The 23694-nt window shown below is 37.8% G+C and overlaps 1 protein-coding gene across 8 annotated transcripts in view; it reads right to left on the bottom strand.

Moving 5' to 3' along the window:
* PANK1 (pantothenate kinase 1) overlaps positions 1–23694 on the bottom strand; it is a 71821-nt gene that overhangs the window by 5863 nt on the left and 42264 nt on the right. For all 8 annotated transcript variants that reach the window (XM_074233401.1, XM_074233402.1, XM_074233399.1 and 5 more), the window contains 4 exons: positions 12429–12682; positions 8023–8199; positions 7170–7293; positions 1092–1217 (listed from right to left, as the gene is read on the bottom strand). In XM_074233401.1, coding sequence (XP_074089502.1) covers positions 1092–1217; positions 7170–7293; positions 8023–8199; positions 12429–12682 — 681 coding nt within the window. The remainder of the gene's footprint in view (positions 1–1091; positions 1218–7169; positions 7294–8022; positions 8200–12428; positions 12683–23694) is intronic.

Here is a 23694-nt window from a genome sequence, read left to right as displayed (position 1 = left end):
CAAATCATTCCACAAATGACTTGTTATTCAGTAATTTTTTTTTTCATTTCTCTTTATGATCCCATTTGGGGTTTTCTTAGCAAAAGATAGTGGAATGGTTTACCATTTCCTTCTCCAGATCCTTTTATGAATGAGGAAATTTAGGCAAACTGGATTAAGTGATTTTCTCAAAGTCACACAACTAGTGAAATTCTGAAGCTGCAAATGAATTCTGGTCACCCTGACTCTATAAACAACATTCTGTCTACTGTGTCACCTAGCTATGTTAAAGACAGAACAGGAGGCCTCACAATAGCAACTCATTGTCACATTCATACAAAAGAGAAAAAAATAAAGTCTTCAATTTCTCTTAAATTGAATACCAAGTATAATCCAACATCTTCCTCTACTTTCCAGATTGTCAGACTAAGGAGAAAATTCATTAATTAACACAGGAAAAAAAGTTTTTCTTTAAAAACAGTATTCTTTATTTGGAGAGGTGTGGTAGGGACAGATAGAGAAGGATGAATGACAAGATGAAAGTCCATAATCTGACTCTGATGTCTCCCAGGTGTACATAACCATAAGTGAATCTTAATTTCTGACACCTGGTTTCCCCATGATCACACTTAAGTCACTGATACTCCATAAGGCTGCTGGAATGAAAACATTTTTTTAAATTACAAAGCCCTACACATGTGAAAGGAAGCTGTAGGCTAATGGACAGCTGGCCTGGGAGCCTGGAGAAGCCAGTTTTGTGATCCCGAACAAATTACTTACCTCATTGGAGCTAAAACAAATTAAAATATAACTGGGAAATATTTAACAAAATTAATACAACTACAATAGAATAAATATAATGTCAATATGTGGTATTTAAGTCAATATATAGTCAACAAGGATCCTTTGTTTTGATCCAGTAGCCTCCATTTTTATCTGAATTTGACACCACTGCTCTAGATAATGCCCTATGACTGTAGACTATGAGTTGTAGAAAGGATAGTAATCTGTTCCTTATATCAATTAAATTACAAGTTCAAGCTCTCTTCCTAAATTTCTATATAATTGTAGACCTTTATTTTAGGAAAAATTATTCCATATGTCATACCTACCTCATGTTCCAAGAATAGGGCTTTTAGTTGTCCTTTGGACCAAAAATCCATGGCATATGCTAGCAGTTTCATAGAGACCATATTGATTCTAAGGAAATTTCCAACAAACACCACTCTGTCAATGTTCTGTCAGGAAAAAAAAATTTTTTTTTTACATTAGAGAGCTATGGAAACAATGCAGAGAGTACACTTCTTATGCAATTTTTATTTTAAATGTCAGTTTCCCAGCATTCTTTGGCTTAATGCCAAGACATTTCTCTACTACAGCTACACAAAGCTTGGGGATAGTGGAAGGAACACAGGCAGATCAGAACTGGGTATCTGCCCCAGTTCTGAGGCATGTTTGAGCCAGTCTAAAGATGGAGGCAGCATGAAATCTAGGTCCCCACCGATGATCTAACAGCAACTGCCAGCACTGCTTGCTCCTGCGCACATATCTAAAGGATTCCAGTTGCAATCGATTCTTGGTCATTTGCCTTTGCTCTCAAACAGCTTTCCATGCTTAAGAGAGAGTCTCCTTCCTACCCTGCTGAGATAACATCAACAATAATCAGTAACAAGTGCCATTTCTATAGTCCTTTCACTTTCACAAAGCACTTTATACATATTAACTCAATCAATCTTCAAAACAGTCTTGTAAAGCAGGCATGATGATATTCCTGCTCCTATTTTACAGATGAGGAAACTGAGACTCAGGGAAGTTAATGGGCTAGCCCACAGTCCCCTAGGTAGTATCAAAGGCAGGTATCTTCTTAACTCTAGGAAGACCAGTTTCTAACTACTACCTTACATAGCCTCTCAGAAGCCTCTCTCTTATTTAAAGCTTAAACTGAGTCCCCCAGATGAAAATAATGTCTCTTCATCAAATTTCTGATATCGATTTACCTGATCCACCTTTGTCCCAATCATATTTTACCTCTGTAATATACTCATGAATAGTCTTATTATATCTCCATTATCTGACCGAAAGCTCAAGGGCAGAAATTGTGTCATTTTTTTTGTTTTGGAATCCTTAGTGAGAATGCCTTGATGTTTGTTTAATCTAGATTGTTCCATGTCCCCTAAACACAGTAATCAAGAGTGGGTAAAGGGACCCCCAAAGCGCAAAGGGGTAGTAGAAGCAAGTCAGTTTAAGATTTCTAGAAATGCCTGTAGGTAATTGAAAAATGAGTACCAATAAATAATTGGTACCACTTTCACAAACCAAATGTTGCTGAGGATCTAAGTCATGCAGGTTGGTCATACTTCTGGTTTACAGCAGACATCCAAGAGGATGGCAAGGAGAAAAACAAATTAGGTTCTGAAGGCAAACCTTACCTGCATGGCAGCACTCTGAATTGGAAGGAGCTTTTTTGGTAGGTTGGGGGGGCAGAGAAGGAGTTAGGAGTTTAACTTTAAAATGTCACTTGTCAAAATCAGCTCTAGTTTCATTTCCTCCTGAGTCTCTAGAAATGCAATGGAAGGCCTGAGAGTGTCTCTAAACCCAAAAGATAATCAAAGAACATTTGTTGAACTCAGATGGTCCAAGGTTATGGACGGCTTAAGGTGGCATTTCAGGATCTGTGTAACCCAGAAAGTAGGATATTTTTACTTAGCAGTTTTATTTAGAAACAACTGGAAACAAAAGGGAAAATCTCATGCTTCTGCTATCCAATGTTTTAAATCCTGCAAAGGCAATATGGTGTGGTGGAAGGCATGCAAGAGGTGACATTGAAGGTCTTGGGCTGGAATCTCAGTTAAGTACCTATAGGAGAGTGAATTAAACATCTCTTTAACATAAGGGTCACATTAATTGGCCTCTGATGTCTTCAACTCTCTTTGTTGCTTTGATAAGATCAGAAATTAAAGATCTGTCATCCTTGGGGAATAAACTCACACTTGCAACAATAACTCTAATTCATGTGAGGTATCCCAAAAGATTTAGTGCAATTTGGACTTTATTAGGTTTAAATTGCACTAAGACTTCTACAACAGCCTGGATGGTGTTTTATAACCATGACTTCTTTTTAGTAGAGTAGGAAAGGTACATGTTCTATAGTCAAATAAACTAGATTCAAATCCTCTAATGCCTACTACCCCATTGGTCAGGTACCTTTTCCTCCCTGGGTCTCAGTTTCCTTGTCTGTCAAATGGATGGGCTGGACTAAGTTGTCCTCTGAATGATGATCCTATATTTCTCACAACCACTCCGTATGAGTACTGCAGTTATTTCAATCCCCATTTTACAGCTGAGGAAACTGAGGCTTGGACGTTGAGTGAAATGTTCAAGGTGTCACAGTTTTTATTCTTCAGAGAAAGGATTTAAAGCCAGGCTTCCTGGTCTTCAAGTCCACCCCCCCCCCCCAGCTATTATTCTACTCTCCAACTTCCCTATTCACATTTATATTACTATGCTATACATGTAGACTAGCTCCAAGTCCCACACACTTGGAAATAGAAATAGGCCGTCTCTCCCATTCTCCAGACCTCCCAGGTTGCTTGGCGGCCAGCTCTGTCATCACCAACTAACCTGACCTGCTAACAGAGTTTTCACTCCAAAGAATGACTCTGTTGCTATGGAAATATTTCAGAAAAAGAGAGCCCAGTCTTGGAAACCACCATTATTTTCCCTGTCCAGTATATCAAGAGCAAGTAAGACTTAGTGGGAACCTCTGTTTCCAATGACTTGAATTTCTAACCATGTAAGATCCTGAGGGTCTGATTTATATGGGCAACCCCATTCTGGGCCTGGGCTTTGAAGAGTCTTGTTTCTTAGAATAGGGAAGCAACCACTAGAACCCAGGGATTTTGAAAGAGAAAGGCCATGTGAGAACAGACAAACTGCCTTCAACCAAGAAGGAGGTGGCAGTGAATATTAAAAAGGAAGAGGAGGCTTGGGAAGAGTCCAAATAAATTTAGAAGAAGGACTTTTTCCTTTCCCTCCTTCCCAACACAATGTGGCCAGAGAATGAAGTTTCTCCTTGTACTGAGGAAAAGTATCAATCTCAATAGCCTTGGGATCAGATTGTGGAGAAATAACCAAAGCAGTTTGATTATCCTGAATGCCAAACTCCTAAATAGTTAGATCCCTCAATAAAAATGTAAAAATTAAAGTTTGAAAGAATAATAATAATAATAATAATAATAAAAACTAAGCAAACTTCCCTCTAAAGCAAATCTATGGGGTGGCTAGGTGGCACAGTGGATAGACCACAGGCCCTGGAGTCAGGAGTACCTGAGTTCAAATCAGACCTCAGACACTTAATAATTACCTAGCTGTGTGGCCTTGGGCAAGCCACTTAACCCGTTTGCCTTGCAAAAGAAGAAAACCCTAAATAAATAAAGCAAATCTACTTCTCCAGAAAAGTGTATGGGGAACTTATCCTATTAGGTTCATGGGGAAATCCCACTCTCCAAAACATTTGGGCTTAGGGTAGGGAGAGCACACCCATAAGCTAGCAAAAACACAAAGCTATGGAATCTAACCATTGATCCTTTCAAGAGTCTTTTTCCTTCTATGACTCCTGACCAGGATACCCTTAACCCTGAGGCAGTAAAAACCAGTTCCATAAGTCTTACAATCTTTTCTATGGCCATATGCTCATTCAAGATATTTAGTAAGGTTAAGCCTCTCCTGGACATCCACTGCAATATATAGTCATCAATAAGGAAATGGAGGTCAAAAGAGAAAATGCCAACAAAAAAAGTCAACCAAATGCCAACTATCATTCAGGCCAAAAATTGCAAGGAAAATTTTAACAAGATAGAAATCAGGGGAAAGGGAAGGCAATCAATGCTCTGGGGAGAGGGGGAAGGTATTATCTGCCTATTGACCTTTGGGAGATCATGAACATGGTCCACTCTATACAAATTAGTTTAAGGACATATTTGGCAATTGGGGGAGGGGCAGAGAGGATCTTTTGGAAGATAATGTTTAAACAAACAAAAAACTACCAAAGCCTTCTAAGCACAGGATGTTCTGAAGGCAAGAGAGGACTTTGAAAAGGTATATCTCTGGAATGTGTTCACTTAATTTTCTTTTAAAGCAACTCAGAGGTTACAGACTAGATTTCAACCTGATTTTCAAATTCATATTTTCATAAAGATTGTCATGGCTCACAAATACTGTGCTGACTTGGCAAAATTTCCATTGTAATATAAAATATGGTGAAAGGCCACTGGAATCCTAGAATCTGGAGATTGGACTAATGCCTTCAAGGACTGATCTCTTATTAACCTCAGATGTATTGCAGGCATGTTTGGGGGTGATGTGCGTAACACTCTATTTGCTCTAGAAACGTTTTCAAGAGATCGCCTTGAGGAAACTTAAGTACAAAACAGTTAAATAACTTGCTCCAGGTTGCAGAGCCAGGACCTCAATCCAAATTTTCTAAGTTCAATATGCTTTTTTAAAATCTCTGTCCCTTCTTGCTTTTCTAAAAATAAGCCAAATTATGACCATTTTTCAACTACAAGTGCATGCTTTGTTGAGCAACTAACTCCACTTCCTTTCTTCTCTCTTCTACTCACAGATCAGAGATCATAGGAACCCAGAGCTTGGAAGAATCCTAAAAAAAATCAAATACTCCAATTCTCTCTCCTCCTTCTCCTCTGCACCTACCCAAGCTTTCTTCTCCCTCATCAAGTTAAGTCATTCAGTTATCAACTATTTATCAAAAAGTTATCTTTGCAAAAAAAATTCCAATGAGGTATCAAAGCAACTTTACAATTTCCTGTAACTGGAACTGGGGAGGGGGTAGGGTGGGGTCCTGCTGGCCTCCGTTGTAGCTCTCTATGCTTTGATAGCCCTGTACAATGCTGCTTGAACTCCACGCCACAAGGCAACACTGTAGAGAAGCCGAAAGCAGAAAGAAGAAAGGATGAAGATGAAGCAAGGATTCCCACTGAGTTTCTGGCAGTGAAACTGGGTTGAACTGCTTCAGAGTCTCATTCTACCAATAACTCTTTGCATGCAGATTCTTGGAAACAAACAAAAAATAATGCGCAAAGAATTGCATGCCCCACTTCATTAGGCATGTGATGAATGATGATGGCTTAAAAGGAGTGCAGCTTGAAACTTAAAATGCTGTCGTTTCCAAATGAACTGACTTGGCATTGGACACTGTGCAGACCACAGAGGGCTGTGGTGTAGCAGAAAGAGCATAGGCTTTGGATTTATGAGAACTAAGTTCAAGTCTTAGGTGTGTCACTTCTTGGCTATGAATTGATTAAATCGATTGATTGTTGATTAAATCTTGGCTATTGATTAAATCAATAAAGTTCTGTGAGCTGCTTTAAGATTTCTTATTGTTAAGGATGATTCTTCCAGTTACATGTCTAAAGGATCTTTAGAGGATCAAATGAAGTTTATTTTTACCCACTGCTTTGCTCCATAAAAGCACTCTAAAGATGTGCATTATTATTATTATTGCTAAAAGACCCTATAAACATTAATGACAAAACTGGAAGTGACTGGAGAAATTACAAGATGACAGAACAACATCATAGGGTCACAGATTTAGAAAGAACCTCAGAAGCCTAAGGCCTAGGAAGGTTAAGTGATTTACCATGGTCACCCAGGAGAAGTCACAGAACCTGTTGTCAGATGTGAAAGTTGAACACAGGAATTCTGACCCCAAAGCCAATGATACTCTTCCCACTCAACCACACTCAAAAAATGAGGTGACTGAGGCCCATCAAGAGAGTGATTTATTCCAAGTCAGAAAGCCAGGAGGAGGAAAAGAGGCAGAACTTTTTCACCCTCCAGTTCTAGGCTTTTTTTTGAATTAGAAATATATATATTTTTTACTCCCCAAAGAATAATACTATATTCATAAAACATTTCTATTTTACAAGACTAATTGAAAGTATGTTTTTGGATTTTTTCCATGTTTTTCCTTAAGGAGTACTAGCCTTTTCCTATTAACAGCAGTAGTCTCCTTTGGGAGTCCACATTTTGTGAAATGTGTACCCACTGAAGGAGGGATTTAATTGAGACATTTACAAAGATTAAAAAAAAAACTACTGGACAGAAAAGGTCAAAATGTAAGAAGAAATGAGCATGCATTGTATAAGCAGATGGGGGGTTTGTGACCTTACCTCGTTCTGGGCACACATCCGAGCTATGGAACCGATGTTATTAGTAATGGTAACCAAAGTCGCTCTGGCTAGATCCTCTTTGCTGATGGCATCTCGTTTTTCTTTACTCATCATGTTGCCAAAGCTATGTTGGAAATATTAGCAAAGAGGTTCACATCATCCCACAGTAAGGACCACATTTTAGCCACATGACTGTGACAAAATTCTTCCACAACTGTTGTCTGGATAATTTTGTCTGTGACTTACAAGCCTAATTTTGCTACCATGGCATGTACTCAAAAAATATTTTGATATCAATAGCTGGTTTCTATTTTTTTCCTTTTCTCTTTCCTTTTTGAGATGGACCACTGATGAGAGGGGAGTAGGAAGTAGTACTGGCGATGCTGTTAAAAGTGCCCCCAAGTAAATATTTATCAAGGGAAAATGGTGGTCACTATCAAAACTTTCTTCCAAAGTTGCCCTACTTAGAACAAATGCTTCAATAACATGAACTTGCTATTTCTGTGCTTGCTAAAATGTCAAAAACAGGTCCAAGGTTTTTCTACAATAGATGGCACACTAGCCTATGATAGCAGGGGCATGGCCAAATCAGAAAACATTCAGGGCACTGGCAGTTATGTTTTCAATCATTGCTGTACCTGTCTAGGATAAGAGTACCATAGGCTTTGGAGATGCAAGGGTCTTTATAGATCATCTAGTCCAACCCTCTCATTTTTCAGATGAGGAAACTGAAACCCAAAAAAGGTTAGGTGACTTGCCCAAGTAGTAAAGTTGAGTGATATTCAAACCCAAGACCTCTGACTCCAAATCCAATGCACTCTTTCCACTATACCGCTCTCTACTTAGTCTCTACCTTGATGCTACAGCAGATCCTTGAAGGCCAAATCGTTCATAGTCTCCTCCATAAATATCCTTCACCAGCTTATCAACATTGGTGCTGTCTCCTTTAGCTGCCATTTCCAGAGCTTCTTCAAAGGTCTCACAACCAGTCAGCAAACAGCACAGGCCTAGGAATGTTCCACCTCCAAGACTAAAGGAACAATAAGGTTTATTTTTTTTAAGATGTTTTTAAAAGTGCCCACCGAGGTACCCAAAGAGGCACATTCAGAACATTAGCACAGCAAAGAGGCAGGAGGAGAAAAACAAAAGATAGTTCACATCAAATGGACCAGGGCTCTAAGTAGCTCAAGGTTAAGGCTGGACCAGGAAGTGGGAAAAGGGTTGGCTGGGATTAAAAACAAACATTTTAGGAAAATATCATGCCCTTGGCCTGGGGATGAAAGCCATATCAACAAGAAAGTTTTTATGAGTTACAGTTGTGAGACCTTAGACTAGTCCATTAACTGGACAGCCTCAGTGGCTGAACATGCTACAGGAGGCTGACGATAACTTTCTTTACTGAATGGTTTGTGTGTGGGAAATGGCTAGAGCCATATTAAAAAAAAAAAACATAAAAAGGACATGTAGTTGATATGTAGCTAGAAATGAATTTTGCATGCATTAAATATAGAAATCATAAATGGAGTCTTCAATCCTCCAACAAAAATACTGACTTTGGCTTCTCCAATCTGTAGAATTCTTCTTTCCTTTCTATGATCTTATTCCTCTAAGGGAGCAAATTCCATTTATCTATATGTATTTCTTAACTGAGATTTTTGAAAAGAAGCAACTCATCTGAGATCCTGTCCAATACTACTCAAGAAAAGATAATTAGCATTCTGTAATCCCTGAACAGCATAAAATTGGAAGGATGCTTGACTTCTTATCCTTGCTGGACATATTCTCTGACCACTCAGACATATGTGTCTTTGATATACACAGAGAAACCACTTGAATGTCTCCATTTAAAATTTATCTTGTCATCTGTTTAAGTACATTTAAATTGTTCCAGAAAAGAGGCAATGGCTCCTTTAAAAATCATTTTGGAAGCAAACGTAAAAGAAGCTAGAGAAATGATAACTAAGGAAGCCAGCTGCATGAGTATTACCTGAGAGAAGAGGAGCCAGGTTAAGTTAAGAATAAAGCTAATAACTAGAGAAGCCCCTGACAGGGCCAAGGTCATCACATGGTGCAGACATCTGCACAGTGTCACGACTCCTTTCACGATTGCTTTTGCTTGAGAGAAAGAAAACAGAAGGCGGAAGCAGTGAGGTGGGAACTTGAAAGGGCAAAAACAATCCTTTGTGGGGAGGAATTTGAAGTAAATAGTTAAAGGTCTACACAAATAGTAGAGGCTTAGAAGGGTTTCTTACATCAAGCTGCTCTGAAACCTCAAAGTGCTGAAAACAAGAGCAATACATATGGAACAAAGGGATTTGAAGACTAGCAAAACATGTTGTTTTCTCCATTGGATTGGAAGGAAAAATCAGAGGTAGATTAAGTAGTTATCCCCCCCCCCCCTTCCAGGAGTAAAAAGTTGATGAGAAAGGAACTGTTATACCTAGATAACTATTTGCATTTCTTTATGTCTCCCTTTAAATATTAGCTAGTGCTTCAGTAGCAACGATTTATATTTTGATAAAAAGTGAGTTTTTTTAAAACTCCTATTGAGCAGGAATCACATGTGTTCTTCAATTACCCATTACTGTGGAAAGAGTTGCCATTTAGGCTCCATGGCCATAAGTCAGGCATCACCCTTCATCTAATGGCAGCCATCTAAACTGTGAGTACAGCAGTGGACAAATACCATCATATACATCCTTTTGTAAACCCAAAGCCATAAAGTGACAACAAATATACTGACGACATTTATAAGATAGCATGGTTCTTGGGAAATTGTCTAGATCACTGAATTGGGGGAAAAAAATCACTCACATGCATTTACAAATGGGGAAATGGGGGGGATACAGAAGAATGCAAACATACTAGAAACAAAAGATTCCTTGCCCATGAAAGAAATAGTTGGTGGAGGATACTTTTATACAAATAATAACACTTTCTCTCAAGAGCTGACTGTCTGGGCATATATTTAGAATGTGATTAGAAATGCATTAATTTCTCAGATATATCACTGAAAATTCCAATGACAAATACGAAGTCCTATTGCTCTTAGCTGATGATATTTTACGAGGTACTCTCAGGCTAAAAATCTTCATCCCCTGGTCAACTTTCTGGTGGTAAATGCCTCTAAATTTAGATAGACTGCTCTTCAAAAAGAAAGACACATGCCCATCTTCAGGGCCTACACCATTTGTAATTAAAACTTTGCAATAATAGTTTTTTTTTCCCCCAAAAGTAAGTCTTTATTTAAGAGGGACCCTTAAGAAACTTTAATTCACAAGGAAAACAGAAGAAATTTCCCATCTCTTTGCAATTCCCTTTTGGAATTCTTAGCTCCAATCAAAGTCCCAATTCAAGTGCTGTCTTCTTCATACAGGCATCTCCTGATCTCCATAGTAAAAACTATGTTCCTTCCTTTCCCCTCCTCTCCTCATCTCCAAATTATTTTGCATTTACTTAGTGTCTCTTTTATATTTACTCATCAATATCCATAGTATTCCCACTTAGCAGAATTCAAGTTCCTCTAGAGCAGGAACTGATTTCATGATGGGTTGGGTTTTTTTTTAATTTCCTATACCTTACATAGTACCTGATGACTGAATTAATTCATTAAAAAAATAATAATAATAATAATAATATTACTACTGTCCAGGATTCTAAACATTCCTCAAGAGATTTTCTTTCTCTTAAAAAAGATTTCTTCAAGGGGCAGCTAGGTGGCACAGTGGATAGAGCACCGGCCCTGAAGTCAGGAGTACCTGAGTTCAAATCCAGCCGAAGACACTTAATAATTACCTAGCTGTGTGGCCTTGGGCAAGCCACTTAACCCCATTGCCTTGCAAAAAAAAAAAAACCTTAAAAAAAAGATGCTTTTTAGCAAAGTTTTCTAGCAAAATTAATTTCTCTAAGTGAATCCTGTTTTTTAATTGACTTCCATAATAAATTTATAGATGTTTTTCTAGAAAAATTGTTGGTTCCCAAACAGTTTTTTAAATCTTAAAAAAACTTTTCAAGGAGATGAGAACCTTCTAGAATTCTGTTACCTACTAAAAGAAAATAAAAAACATCATTAAAATAGAATATAGTATAAAGTAGCATAAATTGTGGCAGTACAAGCATCTTTCTGTCTTTTAAAGGAATCAAGAGACCCTGAAGAGACTGCAAACTGGCTAAGTTTTTTTGTCAGGTATGGTTAGAGTAGAGATGTATAATAGGAACAGAAGGGGATAGAGGGGTGGACAGGAAATAATTTTCAAGTATTTTAACTTGAATCTGCAATTAATTTTTAACTATTTCCAATAACTCTTCTAGTGATCCTCATAGAAAATTTCTGTTTTCTTATTCACTGTGAGCATCTTTAATGGAAAACCAAGTTCTGAAGTAATTCAATATGCTCACAAATTTTTCATTGAACAGCAAAGTTCATTTGAGACTTTAAAACTCCTCCCAATAGTACTAAGGAATTATGGTATGAATAAGAATGACATTATTAGTAAGACATTGCAGAGAGTTTCAGAGTATATTCTAGGCAGACCCTTCTATCCACTGAAAATGACCTGAGTTCTCCTTTGCCCTAATGCTTTGGCAAATGCTGACACTCCCTAGACCTCAAATGGTTTCTCTAGCCATCCCACCATCCCAATCAAAATACACATACTTAATTTGCATCAGTCTTGAAAGTCCAATTCAAATGCTACCTCTCTGTGAAGTTACCTTTGATATCATCATGAATGGCCCTCTTCCTCAGAGTTGCCCATAGTAATTTGGCTTTTAGCTAATGTAATTATTTTATAATTCTTTGTATTAAAGATACCTGTATGGAATGTTTTGTTTTCATAGTAGACCATAAGCTCAATGAAAACAAGATTTATCTAAATTCTCTATATCCCTCAGTTCCTAACACAGTACACTGAACACAGGTAATTAGTGTTGCTTGGATTAAATAAAAGAATCTTATGTAAAAATCACTGCATCAGGAATCCAGTCTGAATATTATTCATTGCCATATCATCAAACTGTAAACAGAATCACAGAATTTAGAGCTAGAAGGAATCTTAAAGAAATCATCTAGTCCCATCACTCCTTTAATAGACAAGGAAACTGAGGACCAGAGACAGGAAATGACTTGCTCAAGCATATCTATAAGTAGCTGTATGAAGATTTGAATTCAGATCTTCCATCTCCTTTAAAAAAGCCCTAGGAAAAGAATATTGTTATGCTGCAGCAGAAGAAGGTTCTCCTTAAGGAAGATCTATTTACCTGGTCCCTGTAACTCTTTTATAGTTGTCCTTGGAATATACTGCTAGGATGCTAACACCTGAGCCCATGTTAACCAGCAACATGGGGTATGGATTATCAAGGCAGTAAGGTTTTTTTTGACACTGTTCAGGATCTGTGGGTTTTTCAAAATAGTAACACTCGGGTTTGCCATTGAAGCCGATGGAATCAACATAGAGCAGCCCTTGTATCAAACAGTCCAATTCATCCAATTTGTGGAGTTGCAGATCAGCAATCTGAAAGAGAACAAGAAACCAAGGAGAGAGGGATGGTTAGGTCATAAAAGGAGACCTGAAAGCCTCAAATGTGTCCCTTAGATCTATATGAAGAATTAACCAGGATTAAAGGAGTCCAGCTACCATTTAACAGGGAGTATCAAGGACATTTAAACAGAGAAAGGAAAAAAAAGTTCTAGAAAGGCAGAAGCTGAAAGAAGGCATATTTTTCTTTTTTAGTTCAATAGAAGAAAAGATTCTCTTAACTTGAGTTCTCCAATTATTCAGAATAGCCTTTTCACCATCATTGCAAAAAATAATAATAATTATAATAGCATACTTGAATGAAACACTTTGCAGTTTATGCCACACTTTGTCCACAAAGAGGCCTTAAGGCAGGCGAGGCCTTAAGGCAGGCAATGCCAGGTCTGTCCTGGGACCAGAGCTGAGTCAGAGACCAAATTATGCTGGACCAGAAATGCTACTGCAGGTGAAAGGTTTATACTTTGTTAGAAGGGTATCCTCTGGAGCAGCTAGGTGGAGCAGTGGACAGAATACAGACCCTGGAGTCAGGAGTACCTGAATACAAATCCAACCTCAGAAACCTAATAATTGCCTAGCTGTGTAACCTTGGGCAAGTCACTTAACCCATTGCCTTACAATAAAAATTTTAAAAAAGAGTATCAAAAAAAAGAAGGGTATCCTCTGCCTTTGAGTCATACACACACGCACACACACCCCTTATTTCTAAGAAGCTGTTCATTAGCATGAGGCAAAAAGAGCTTTTCTGGAGGAAGTCAGAATAGAGTGATCAAGCAACAATACAAAACTCCAAATTTATTGCTCTGCCTCATTAACAATGTAAAATTATTATTTTTATTATTTTTAACAACTCCTACTCACATTTGGACAGAGTTTAGGATCATTAAGAGTTTTATTTGGATAGAGTCAAAAGAGAACTTAGAAATTAACTGGTTTAACCTCTTCCTCTGCCTCAGAGAGGTTTAAAGTGACCATCTAAAGAGCTCATGGGCAGGATTTGAACACAGATCCTTTGATCCCACATCCAGGAATCTTTCCACTATATAACATTGCCACTTCTTCCATAATAATCCAGACACAGTAGGATAACATGTAGTAAATGTGCTACTATCCCCATTCTATAGAACAAATTGAGGTTGTGAGACACTGAGGAGTTTGTTCATGGTTAAACACTGAACCAAGGCTAAAGGTAGAGGATTTGAATCTAGGTCTCCAGACCCTAAATTCAAGATTCTTTCTAGTAGACTATACTGCCTTTCGTGGGAAACCTGATGCAGCAAGGTGAGGATTGGAAGTTGAGGCACTGGGATTTGAGTATTAGGCCTATATACCAGTGATGACTTAGAAAGTTGTTTCTTCCCAGGAAGGAAGCCTTGATTATCTGAGGTTCAGAAAGGAAGTAAGGGGGGGGGGGAGTCAAGAAAATATTGACCGCAGCTTGCAAAAGGCAGATCAAATGATTAAATTCATATTTTTAAAAAAGAGTAAAACATCACTTATACAAAAGTATTCATAGCATCCCTGTTTGTGGTGGCAAAGAATTGGAAATCAAGTAAATGTCCTTCAATTGGGGAATGGCTTAACAAACTGTGGTTATATGTATGTCATGGAACACTATTGTTCTATTAGAAACCAGGAGGGATGGGAATTCAGGGAAGCCTGGAGGGATTTGCATGGACTGATGCTGAGCGAGATGATCTTCCATCAGAACCAAAAGAACAATGTACACCCTAACAGCAACATGGGGGTGATGATCAACCTTAATGGACTTGTTCATTCCATTGGTGCAACAATCAGGCACAATTTTGTGATGGAGAATACCATTTGTATCTAGAGAAAGAATTGTGGAGTTTGAACAAAGACCAAAGACTATTACCTTTAGTTTAAAAAAAACCCTGTTGTCTTATTATGTAATTTTGCTATCTCTTATACTTCATTTTTTCCCTTTCCTTAAGGATACGATTTCTCACTCATCACATTCAATTTAGATCAATGTATACCATGGAAATAATTTAAAGGCTAATAGACTGCTTTCTATGGGGGGTAGGGGGAGGGAAGCTAGATTAGGGAAAAAAATTGTAAAATTCAAAATAAATAAATTTAAAAAAATTAAATCCACATTTTTAGATTATCATTCAAAAAGGAAGTTCTATCTATATTGTTACTCTTATCATAAATACAAACTCATGGATTTATTATAAAGAAAGAATCTCAGAGGTCCTTCAGTCCAAACTCTTCATTTCCCAATAAGGAATTTGAGTTACAGAGAAGTTAAGTCACTTCTGGTGTCATACAGTTACTAAATTTCTGGGGCAGAATTTGAATCCAGGTTTTCCTGACTCCTAAGTTCATCATATTTTAACTTTCCAGAATGCAGCCTTAGTACCCTCCAGAATGTCAAGAAACAATCATTTCAGACAAAAAGATGAAGGGGGAAAAACTGCTGACTTCTTGGCCCCATCAAATACAATCAATACAACTTTGTACAAAAACAAGGAGATAAGTAGACAGGGGACGCAGATGACCTGGGTCATCCAGTTTCCTGATTTCTAACTGTGTCTCATATAGAGTTCTATTACTTCTGTGTGTCCATAACTAGGACTTGGGAGGTGGTCTGACTAGATGAACTCCAAGGACCCATGGAGCAAACACTAAGATTCTGTGAAAATATTCCCTTTGCAAACATGGACAAATGTTTCAAGAAGGCCTTGAAAAAGAGCATGCAAAGAACCAACACAAAACACCTGACCTGTTCTTCCCTATGTGTGGGGAGTGGAAAGATCTTGAAGAGACCTGCCAAATTTAGCAAGAAAGTTTGAAAAAAATATTCCCCTCTAGGAAGTTGCTTTGTTTCATTTTACCCAATCACACACCTGCTATTATGTCAGATCTATAATGTTGGACTTTGAAGGGCCCTTAGGAAATCATCTAGTTGAGTCACCTGAAAGTTATAAGGAAAGGCAAGTTACCAAAGATGAGGGAAATGGCCCATAATTATAGTACTGACTAGCTCTATACTCATAAAGATGCCCAGATCCCCAAATTTCAAGTCCACTGGCCTTCCTCTTATACATACTTAACTGAAACTCTAGGACCTTAGACAAATCATGAGCTCATCATCTTAAATTTCTCATCAGAGTAATGAAATCTGACCTGCTACTACCTCTCAGTGCTTTTCAAAAGATCAAGTAAGATAATAAGTAACCTTCACAGGATTCACATATGCAAACAATTAATAGACATTTACAAAGTTCATCATTATAAAGAACGCTCATGAAGTGTGGGGAAACCAAGCTAGGAAGATGAACAAAATGATTCAAAGGTCAGTGGGTAAAAGGCTCAAATGGTAAAGAGTTAGCAGTTTTAGAAACTCATCTTGTCCATGATCTAACTGAACGGACAGTGGTTTCATCAACCTTTCCTGGTATCATAGGTTAACCTGCTTAAAAATTAATCTGGGCTAATAATACTGAAGGCCACAGCCACATAAGTACTGTCAATAAAAGATAGGCCATGAGACAGAGTGGTGAACATCCTGAAGACAGACTAGAAAATAAATAGCCAAAGAAAGTTAAAACCAGGCAGAGTACATGTGAGTGTATTTGAGTGTGCACAGAAACACACAAACACAAATGCGCGTGCGCACACACACACACACAGAGATTCTAAAGTAATAGGCATCTCACCACTTTCTTCCATATCATTCTAAAAATAAATCACAGTATCTTAGTTCACAGGGACTTTAATTCATATGTAAACAAAAATCCCCTTTGCAGTAGTATCCCCAATAAGAAGTCACCCAGGCCTCACTAGATTCTTCCTCCTAGAGATAGCTTGTTCCATTTTTTACAGTTCAAATTTTGGTAAGTTTTTTCTTACGTTAAACCTAAACCTGTTTTTCAGAAACTCCTACTTTTGCTCCAGGTCTGCCCTCTGGGACCAAGGAAAACAAACTGGTTCCTTCTTTCACTGAACAACTCTCTAAGTGTTCTGCTCTCAAGGTTAATTGTCCCAGTTCCCTCCACTAATCATTGAATGGCAAAGTCTTGAGAACCTGTACTGTCTTGGTTGACTTCCCCTGTATACTTTTCCATCTGGTCAGTGTCCTTCCCAGAATCTGATGCTGACTGGGTAAATCCAGTACTTCTGATTTGGCCAAGGCAAAGTAGAGTGACACAATATTTTCCACTGACCAGGCTAAAACCACATTAGCTTTTGTTGGTAGCTATATCATACTACAGACTTAAAAAGCTTCAGAATAATAAATGCACCAAGGGCTTTTTTTCCCTAAACAAACTTCTCTCTATTCACATCTCACCACTACCCCTCATACTGGAAAAGATGATCTTTTTTTCAGTGTAGAAATTTCTATTTATCTTAATTAAATTTCATCTTATTTGTTCACATGTTCTAATCTATCAAGATCTTTCTGAATCCCAACTCTTTCAACCAGTGTAAGCTATAACTTCCAGCTTTGAATCATTGACTGATGAATTGAGAGATCCATTCCTTCATTCATTCATTCATTCAACAAGCATTTATTCAATACATACTTCAGAGAAAGATAAAACACACCATATCTGCCTTCATTCAAAGCTATTGATCAACATGTTCAATAGCAAAGAGCCAAAGACAGACCTCTAAGAGAGATCTTTCTCTATGGTGAAAAGTCACTCTCCTCTGCATCCAGTCATTCAGCTAGTTCTGAGTGTACCTTCTGTCAAGTCCACATCTTTCTCAGCTACAAGTGAGGCACTTAAGTCTTTAGCTAACTTCCTAGAGAAATTAGCAATATAAAGCTTTGTTTTTGCATAAATGAGATGGAATAAATTCATCTTTGTTCCAAACTAGGGAAAGTAGGTCAATTTAGTATAGAATTTAAAATGTGAGATTATTTAAAATAATTTACTTTTATAACTTAAAATATTCTAAAATCTCCATGTTTACTTTTTCTTCCTTATAAACAATACTACTCCTCCTGGTCCACTTCTGCCTGGCTATCCCCAATGCCTGGACTGCGTGCTCTCGCTCTCGCGCTCTCTCTCTCTCTCTCTCTCTCTCTCTCTCTCTCTCCCTCCCTCCCCCCCCCAGTCTCAATCTCCAGACTTTCTTCATCATTAAGCCTGAATCCATGTTCTACAAAAGACCTTTCATTTTCCTCAATATCATCCTCTGAGAATAGAGATACAATGGGTATACATGTGGTTGTTCAGCAGTTGTTCCAATGCTTCCTGTTTAAATAGAGGAGTATTTGATGCTCTACTCTACTAATTTGAAAATACCTTTGTATCTCTTGGGTAGTTCAGGCTTTAAAGGAGGTTTTATAGAAGTATATAGAAGGCAAAATGTACTTATTTCTTTTTACATGAGTTTGTGTCCCCTGGGCTTAAAAATGCTTTTCCCTTAGTCATTTAAACAGATTTTTGTTGTGCTAGTTACTGACCTCAAGATAATTTACTTACAAATTGTGACCCCAGACAAGTCACTTAACCTCTGCCTCAATTTCCTCATCTGAAAAATTAGGGTGATAAAAAATAGAATCTACTTTCCAGAATTGTTGTGAAGATGAGTTAGTATCTGTGTAACACTTTGCAAATCTTAATGCATTATATAGATGTTAGCTATTAAAATGATTATTATTATGAATAGTCTCACTGACAAAATAAGTGACTGGTTACCGAGGAACAAGGTTCAAACCCTATCTCTGATATCTATTACCTGGAATCCTATTTCTTTAGCTTGGGCTATAGATTTACTTGGACTTTAGGATTTAGCCAGTCCAAGAAATGTTGTCTTTAGCCTTTCACCACTTTCTAAATCTCAACTGAGTCCTAAATTCTAGTTGAAGGTATACTGCTCTCCTTTGCCTCCTAAATTAGTCTTGTTACACTTCAATCCAAATTAGCAGCCTCCTTTCCTTGACCACAGCTACCTTATCATAGTCCAGGAAATGGTCATGATGATAAGCATACACTGTCTATGGTTTATTTATTTTTTTAAATATGGGGGTGGAGAGAAAAGAATACTTGTTTTGAAATAATCAACGAGGAAAAAGTAATCAGCAAAATGAAGAGAAATTCTACCAATTCTTTCCCATAGGGCTCTTAATACTTTCTGGCTAGTATGTCTCTGTAGTTCCTCAGGTCTGAAATGGGCCATAAGTTAAACTGCCATGGTTTGGTTCTCAACCGAAAGATAGAAAAATATTTTATCTTTCTTTTTATTTTATTTATTCTGTACCTTTTTTCCTCTGGACTTTGCTTCCTATAAATAATATTGATACCCATCTAAGCAATAGGAATCATCAAATCATGACATATCAGAAATCCCTGAAAACTTAGATGATAAAAATATTAGGCAAGTCTATCCATACCACTAGAACATATCAGGGCCAGGCCCGTCAATGTTTTCTCTTGGAAGAAAATAAATGGGGGAGGGAAGAGAAATGGAAAGGAGTTATTATTAGCTTAGTTATTAAATCTAGAAAAGGGAGGTGAGTGAATTGGGGAAATTTTTAACCTATAACTTAGGGGAAAGGGGGAAAGGATGAAAAATTCCAGTCACACAAAGCTTTATTCAATTGGTTTTCCTTTGGAATCACTATTTCTAAACAGGAGATTTGAGCATTTCTGTGAGGAATTAATGACATTAATACTAAAAATTGAAGTCTTGGAACGTAAGATATATTTATATACACTGTTTGAGCAAGCAAGGCTGCCTGTTAGAAACAGACTGATAAGAAAGGAAATCTAAGCATACCCAAAAAGATTTCAAATAAAATCAGAGAAGAAACAGCCGAATGCCAAGTCTGTGGTAGGAGTGTTGGATCACCAGAGCTAGGGAATTGAGGATCTTATCCAAGTCCTTACTTTTCCTGAGGAAAATGAGATCCAGAGTGAGAACCAGAGAAGATGACTGACTTGAGACAACACAGTGGAACTAGATTAGAACATCTAGCCCTTGATCTAGGCCTAGGCCCACCTTGGCTCTCTCCACTAGCACAAGCTAACATCATGTATTGTCTTTGCCCACCTCCACCCTCTTTGGTCTGGATCTGCTATTTCATCTGCATAGGAAACCCTTAAGGATGAAATCCCCTCAAATGATGAGAGAAAATGCTACCAATGCAATGGACAATTGTGTAATTTGGAGTCTCAGAAGGTTGCCTGGGAGCATTGAAAGATTAAATAACCTGTCCAGATCACTTAGCCGATATTGGTGAGACTCAAACCTTGGATTTCCAGACTTCAGGGATGAGTCAAGTGCTCAGGGAGGAGTTGATCTCAGATTAAATGGAAAGCTAAATGCTTTACAGATATTATTTCACTTGATCTTCATAAGAATCCTGGAAGGTGGGTGCTATCCCCACTTTACAGATAGGAAACTGAGAAAGGTTAAGTGACTTGCCCAAAGTCACACAGCTAGTATGTGTTTGAGGCTGGAATTGAACTTAGGGCTTCCTGATTGCAGACCCAGCATTCTGTGCACATTGGTGCCATCTAGCTGCTTAGGTTTAAAAAGGTAAAACATTAGGACTGACCAATACAATGACCACAGGACTATTGGTGAAATGAACCTCAGGTCTCTTGGCAAAAAGATAGGTAAGGATTAAGGTATAGATTTTTCTTACATGCTTTGCTTAACTAAACTTATTTGATTTAAAAAAGAGGGAAGGTGTTGGGATTGATTCTGATGTTAAAATAAAAGCATCAATAAAAAATTGGATTTTTTTTAAACAAATAAAAATTGTAACCATGGTTCCTTCCTTCTAGATAATAGAAAAGGAAAGAATTCTTTCTTCCCTCAGGGATGAAACAAATATGCCAACCTGCTCATAAAATGAGAATGAATATAAAAGCAACTCTCAAAAGAACATTCCTTCCTTTTAGGCAGAACATGTTTGAGAAGCATATAAATTCAATATAACAATAGAAATCAACAGGAAGTTTGGTGATATTCATCTCTCAGATCAATACAACCTCCAGATTCAATCAAATGTCTTTTAAAACATCAAAGACACAAGCTCATTCACATTCTAGGAGTCAGTAAGGTTCAGCAGAAACAATGTGGGTTTTGAATTCAAGATGTTATGGGTCTGGATTGTATAATACCTGTGTGACTGAACAAATCACTAAACTGTACTCAATTTCTGCTTCCTTGCTTAGAAAACAGAGATAACAACAGTAGTACCTATTTCCCAAGCTTGTTACAAAGCTAAACAATGAATATGTATCTGTAGAGGTTGCTGGAAACTTTAAAGATCTATGTAAGCTCTAGTTATTAAGGCATTCAAATTTTAACCAATCATGGGTCTACAATCACCTAAGCCTCTACCCCTTCTAAGATGATTATCTTTTCCTGTGAAGAAGTTTGGGCTTTTTCACTTTAGGTAAGAAAGTAGGAGTTCAGAGATGACAGTGTCTGAAGAGTTGGGGGGGGGGAGAGAGGGAGGGGGGGAGAAAGGGGGGGGGGAGAGTGATGGGTCCAAATCATTATTTACAGTCTGAGGTGCCCTTGGGGTTGACTGACTGTGCTTACCTCATTGTTTTTGTATACCACAAGAAAAGTGAGAGACAGAGGGGAATATCAGGAATTACTGTGGTACTGTGTGAAAGTAACAAAACATTTTTAAAAATTATTTATTAAAATTGAGCATAGGAAGAATTACTTCATTAGGACTCACTCCTCACCATGTTTTGGCCGTCCCTTTATTTGCTTAGTGGAAAGCTTTTAAGACCTCCTAATAAGTTTCTGCAGTTTTGTTATACTATAACAATCCTGTTGAACTTTGTTATTGATTTTTTTGGAGGAAAAGGGGGAAGAGGAATTAAAGAGAAAATATCTGCAATTTTGGCTGAATATATGGGCAGAAAGAATGACTCTGCCTATCCAATCAACAATCTGAAAAACTTCAGAGATACAAATCTCACTTGATAAGCAAAGAGAAGCTACAAGAATCTCTCTAATCTCTCAATGTCAATAATCACATTGGTCAGGATGGAACACACAGAAACCAAAGGAGTCTAATGAGTACTGCCAATATACAAGCAGCTTCAAAAGGCCCTTTTGCAAATGAGTTTGATTGATTCCTTCCCAAATCTGTCCATTCCAATATTTTACAGGAAGAATTTAATTACATTTCATTTTCCCAATCATACTATGTATGTGAGCCCCCTTAGCACTCAAGCATCAAACAGACATTCAGATTCTTCTACTCTATAAATTATGTCTTGAAAGCTTTATGTCTTGAGCCATTTTTTGGAAACTACATTAATATCACTGGGAGAGAAATTTCAATATAGTGATCCAGGCATGAACAAGGTGGGCAAATAGCCAGAAGTAGGAGAAGGCTGGACAAGCAGCTAGCAGTCCAGCCACCCTAGAATATCTAGTTGTGAAAAGGAATAGAGAAAGACTAAAAGGGTACTTGGGAGCCATATAGGAAAAGACCTTCAATATCAGGCTATAGAAAGTTACTGCATGTTTCTGGGCAGAGGAAGGAGTTATTCTGCTTAACGCCAGAAGGTAGAATAGGTGCGACATGGGAAAGGCAGAGGTCAATTCTCTAGGAGGTCAAACTTCCCAACATTTAGAGCATTCCCAAAGCAGAATGGTCTTCTTCAGGAGGACTTCAGGGGAAGTTGTACAAATATTTGTCCAAGACTTTGTGAATAAGATTCCTGCTGAGGTACAGAATTGGAGCAGGAGATCACTGAAATACCCTCCTACTTGATTCTGACTCAACAGAAGAAATGAATCAAGAGATACCTAAATCATTCAGAATATTGGGCTATTGCCCTGGTAGTGATATTAAGACTAAATGTTCTATCTATACTCAATCATCTCAAAGGTTCCAGGGAAATACCAGTTGACCCCACTATCCTGACCACAATCTAAATTCAGACAACTGCCTCAGGCATGGCCTATGAATCCCCCTTCACAAATATCAATAGAGTGGCCTGTGCCTCCATTAGTTCTCATAAAAGGAACTTTTGGGAAATGAATTATTTCTCTAAAAATGAAGATGATGTTGCTCACCATCATTCTCTACAGAAAAGTTGCTAGACAGTTTTCCATTCTCATTTTAACTTCTTGAGCAGAATCACAGAATATTAGCAATAGAAGGGATAAGGATCTATGATTGTAGTGATATAAGAAACTCTCATGTGAGGAAATTCTTTTACTAGTGCAGGTTAACACCTTCTCTGTAACTTAAAAGTCTTAGAGTTGTCTTATCTATTAAGGGTGTTAAGTGTCTTTCCCAAAGTTATACAGCTAATTGATATGTTGGAGGCAAGATTTGACCCTATGTCCTTCTGGCTTCAACACCATTTAACACTACTGCTTGATCCAAGGGATATGAAAAGCCCTACAAAATCATCTACTCTATCCTGTTCCTTTTACTAATAAATAAATAGAATGGATGCCTGAGAAGGTAAATTATCACAACCTAAGCATCACAGAGAGTCAATGACAGAACCAGGCCACCTGACTAAATCTCATGCCATCTTCTTTCCTGCCTCCAAACTTTGATAAAGTCCATGAACCATTTTTAACAACCAGGAGTGTCCTTGGACACCCTTCCTCACTTGCTTCTACCTCCTGCTACCAACCTTCCCATTCCTCATATCCTCCTCCAAATACAGGTTCACCAGAATTAATAGGAAGAAGGAAAAATTGCTTTTGACAAGATGCCAAAGCAGGGACTTCTGATCTGTATAAGGAGAACTCTGATCATAGTAAACATGTATAATTGAAGATTCAGACTGTTAGCACTATCAAACTGCTAGCTCTAAGAGGCCTTAGAGATCTTTTATTCCCCCAGTGGGCTCAGACTGACTTAGATCACTACTTGAAAAAGGTATGCAACATAAGCTAGAATTTTCCCAGCACCTCTCCTAACTCTTGATTATGTCCATTTCTATGGTTCTTTTTCTTCTCAAAGTACTTTCTTGGCTCTTATTTCCAGGTTGTCAGAGAAAGTCATTAGA

Source organism: Macrotis lagotis, chromosome 4 (assembly GCF_037893015.1).
Source record: "Macrotis lagotis isolate mMagLag1 chromosome 4, bilby.v1.9.chrom.fasta, whole genome shotgun sequence".
NCBI lineage: Eukaryota > Metazoa > Chordata > Mammalia > Peramelemorphia > Peramelidae > Macrotis > Macrotis lagotis.
Note: the sequence above shows the minus strand (reverse complement) of the source record. Positions and strands in the feature narration are given on the sequence as shown.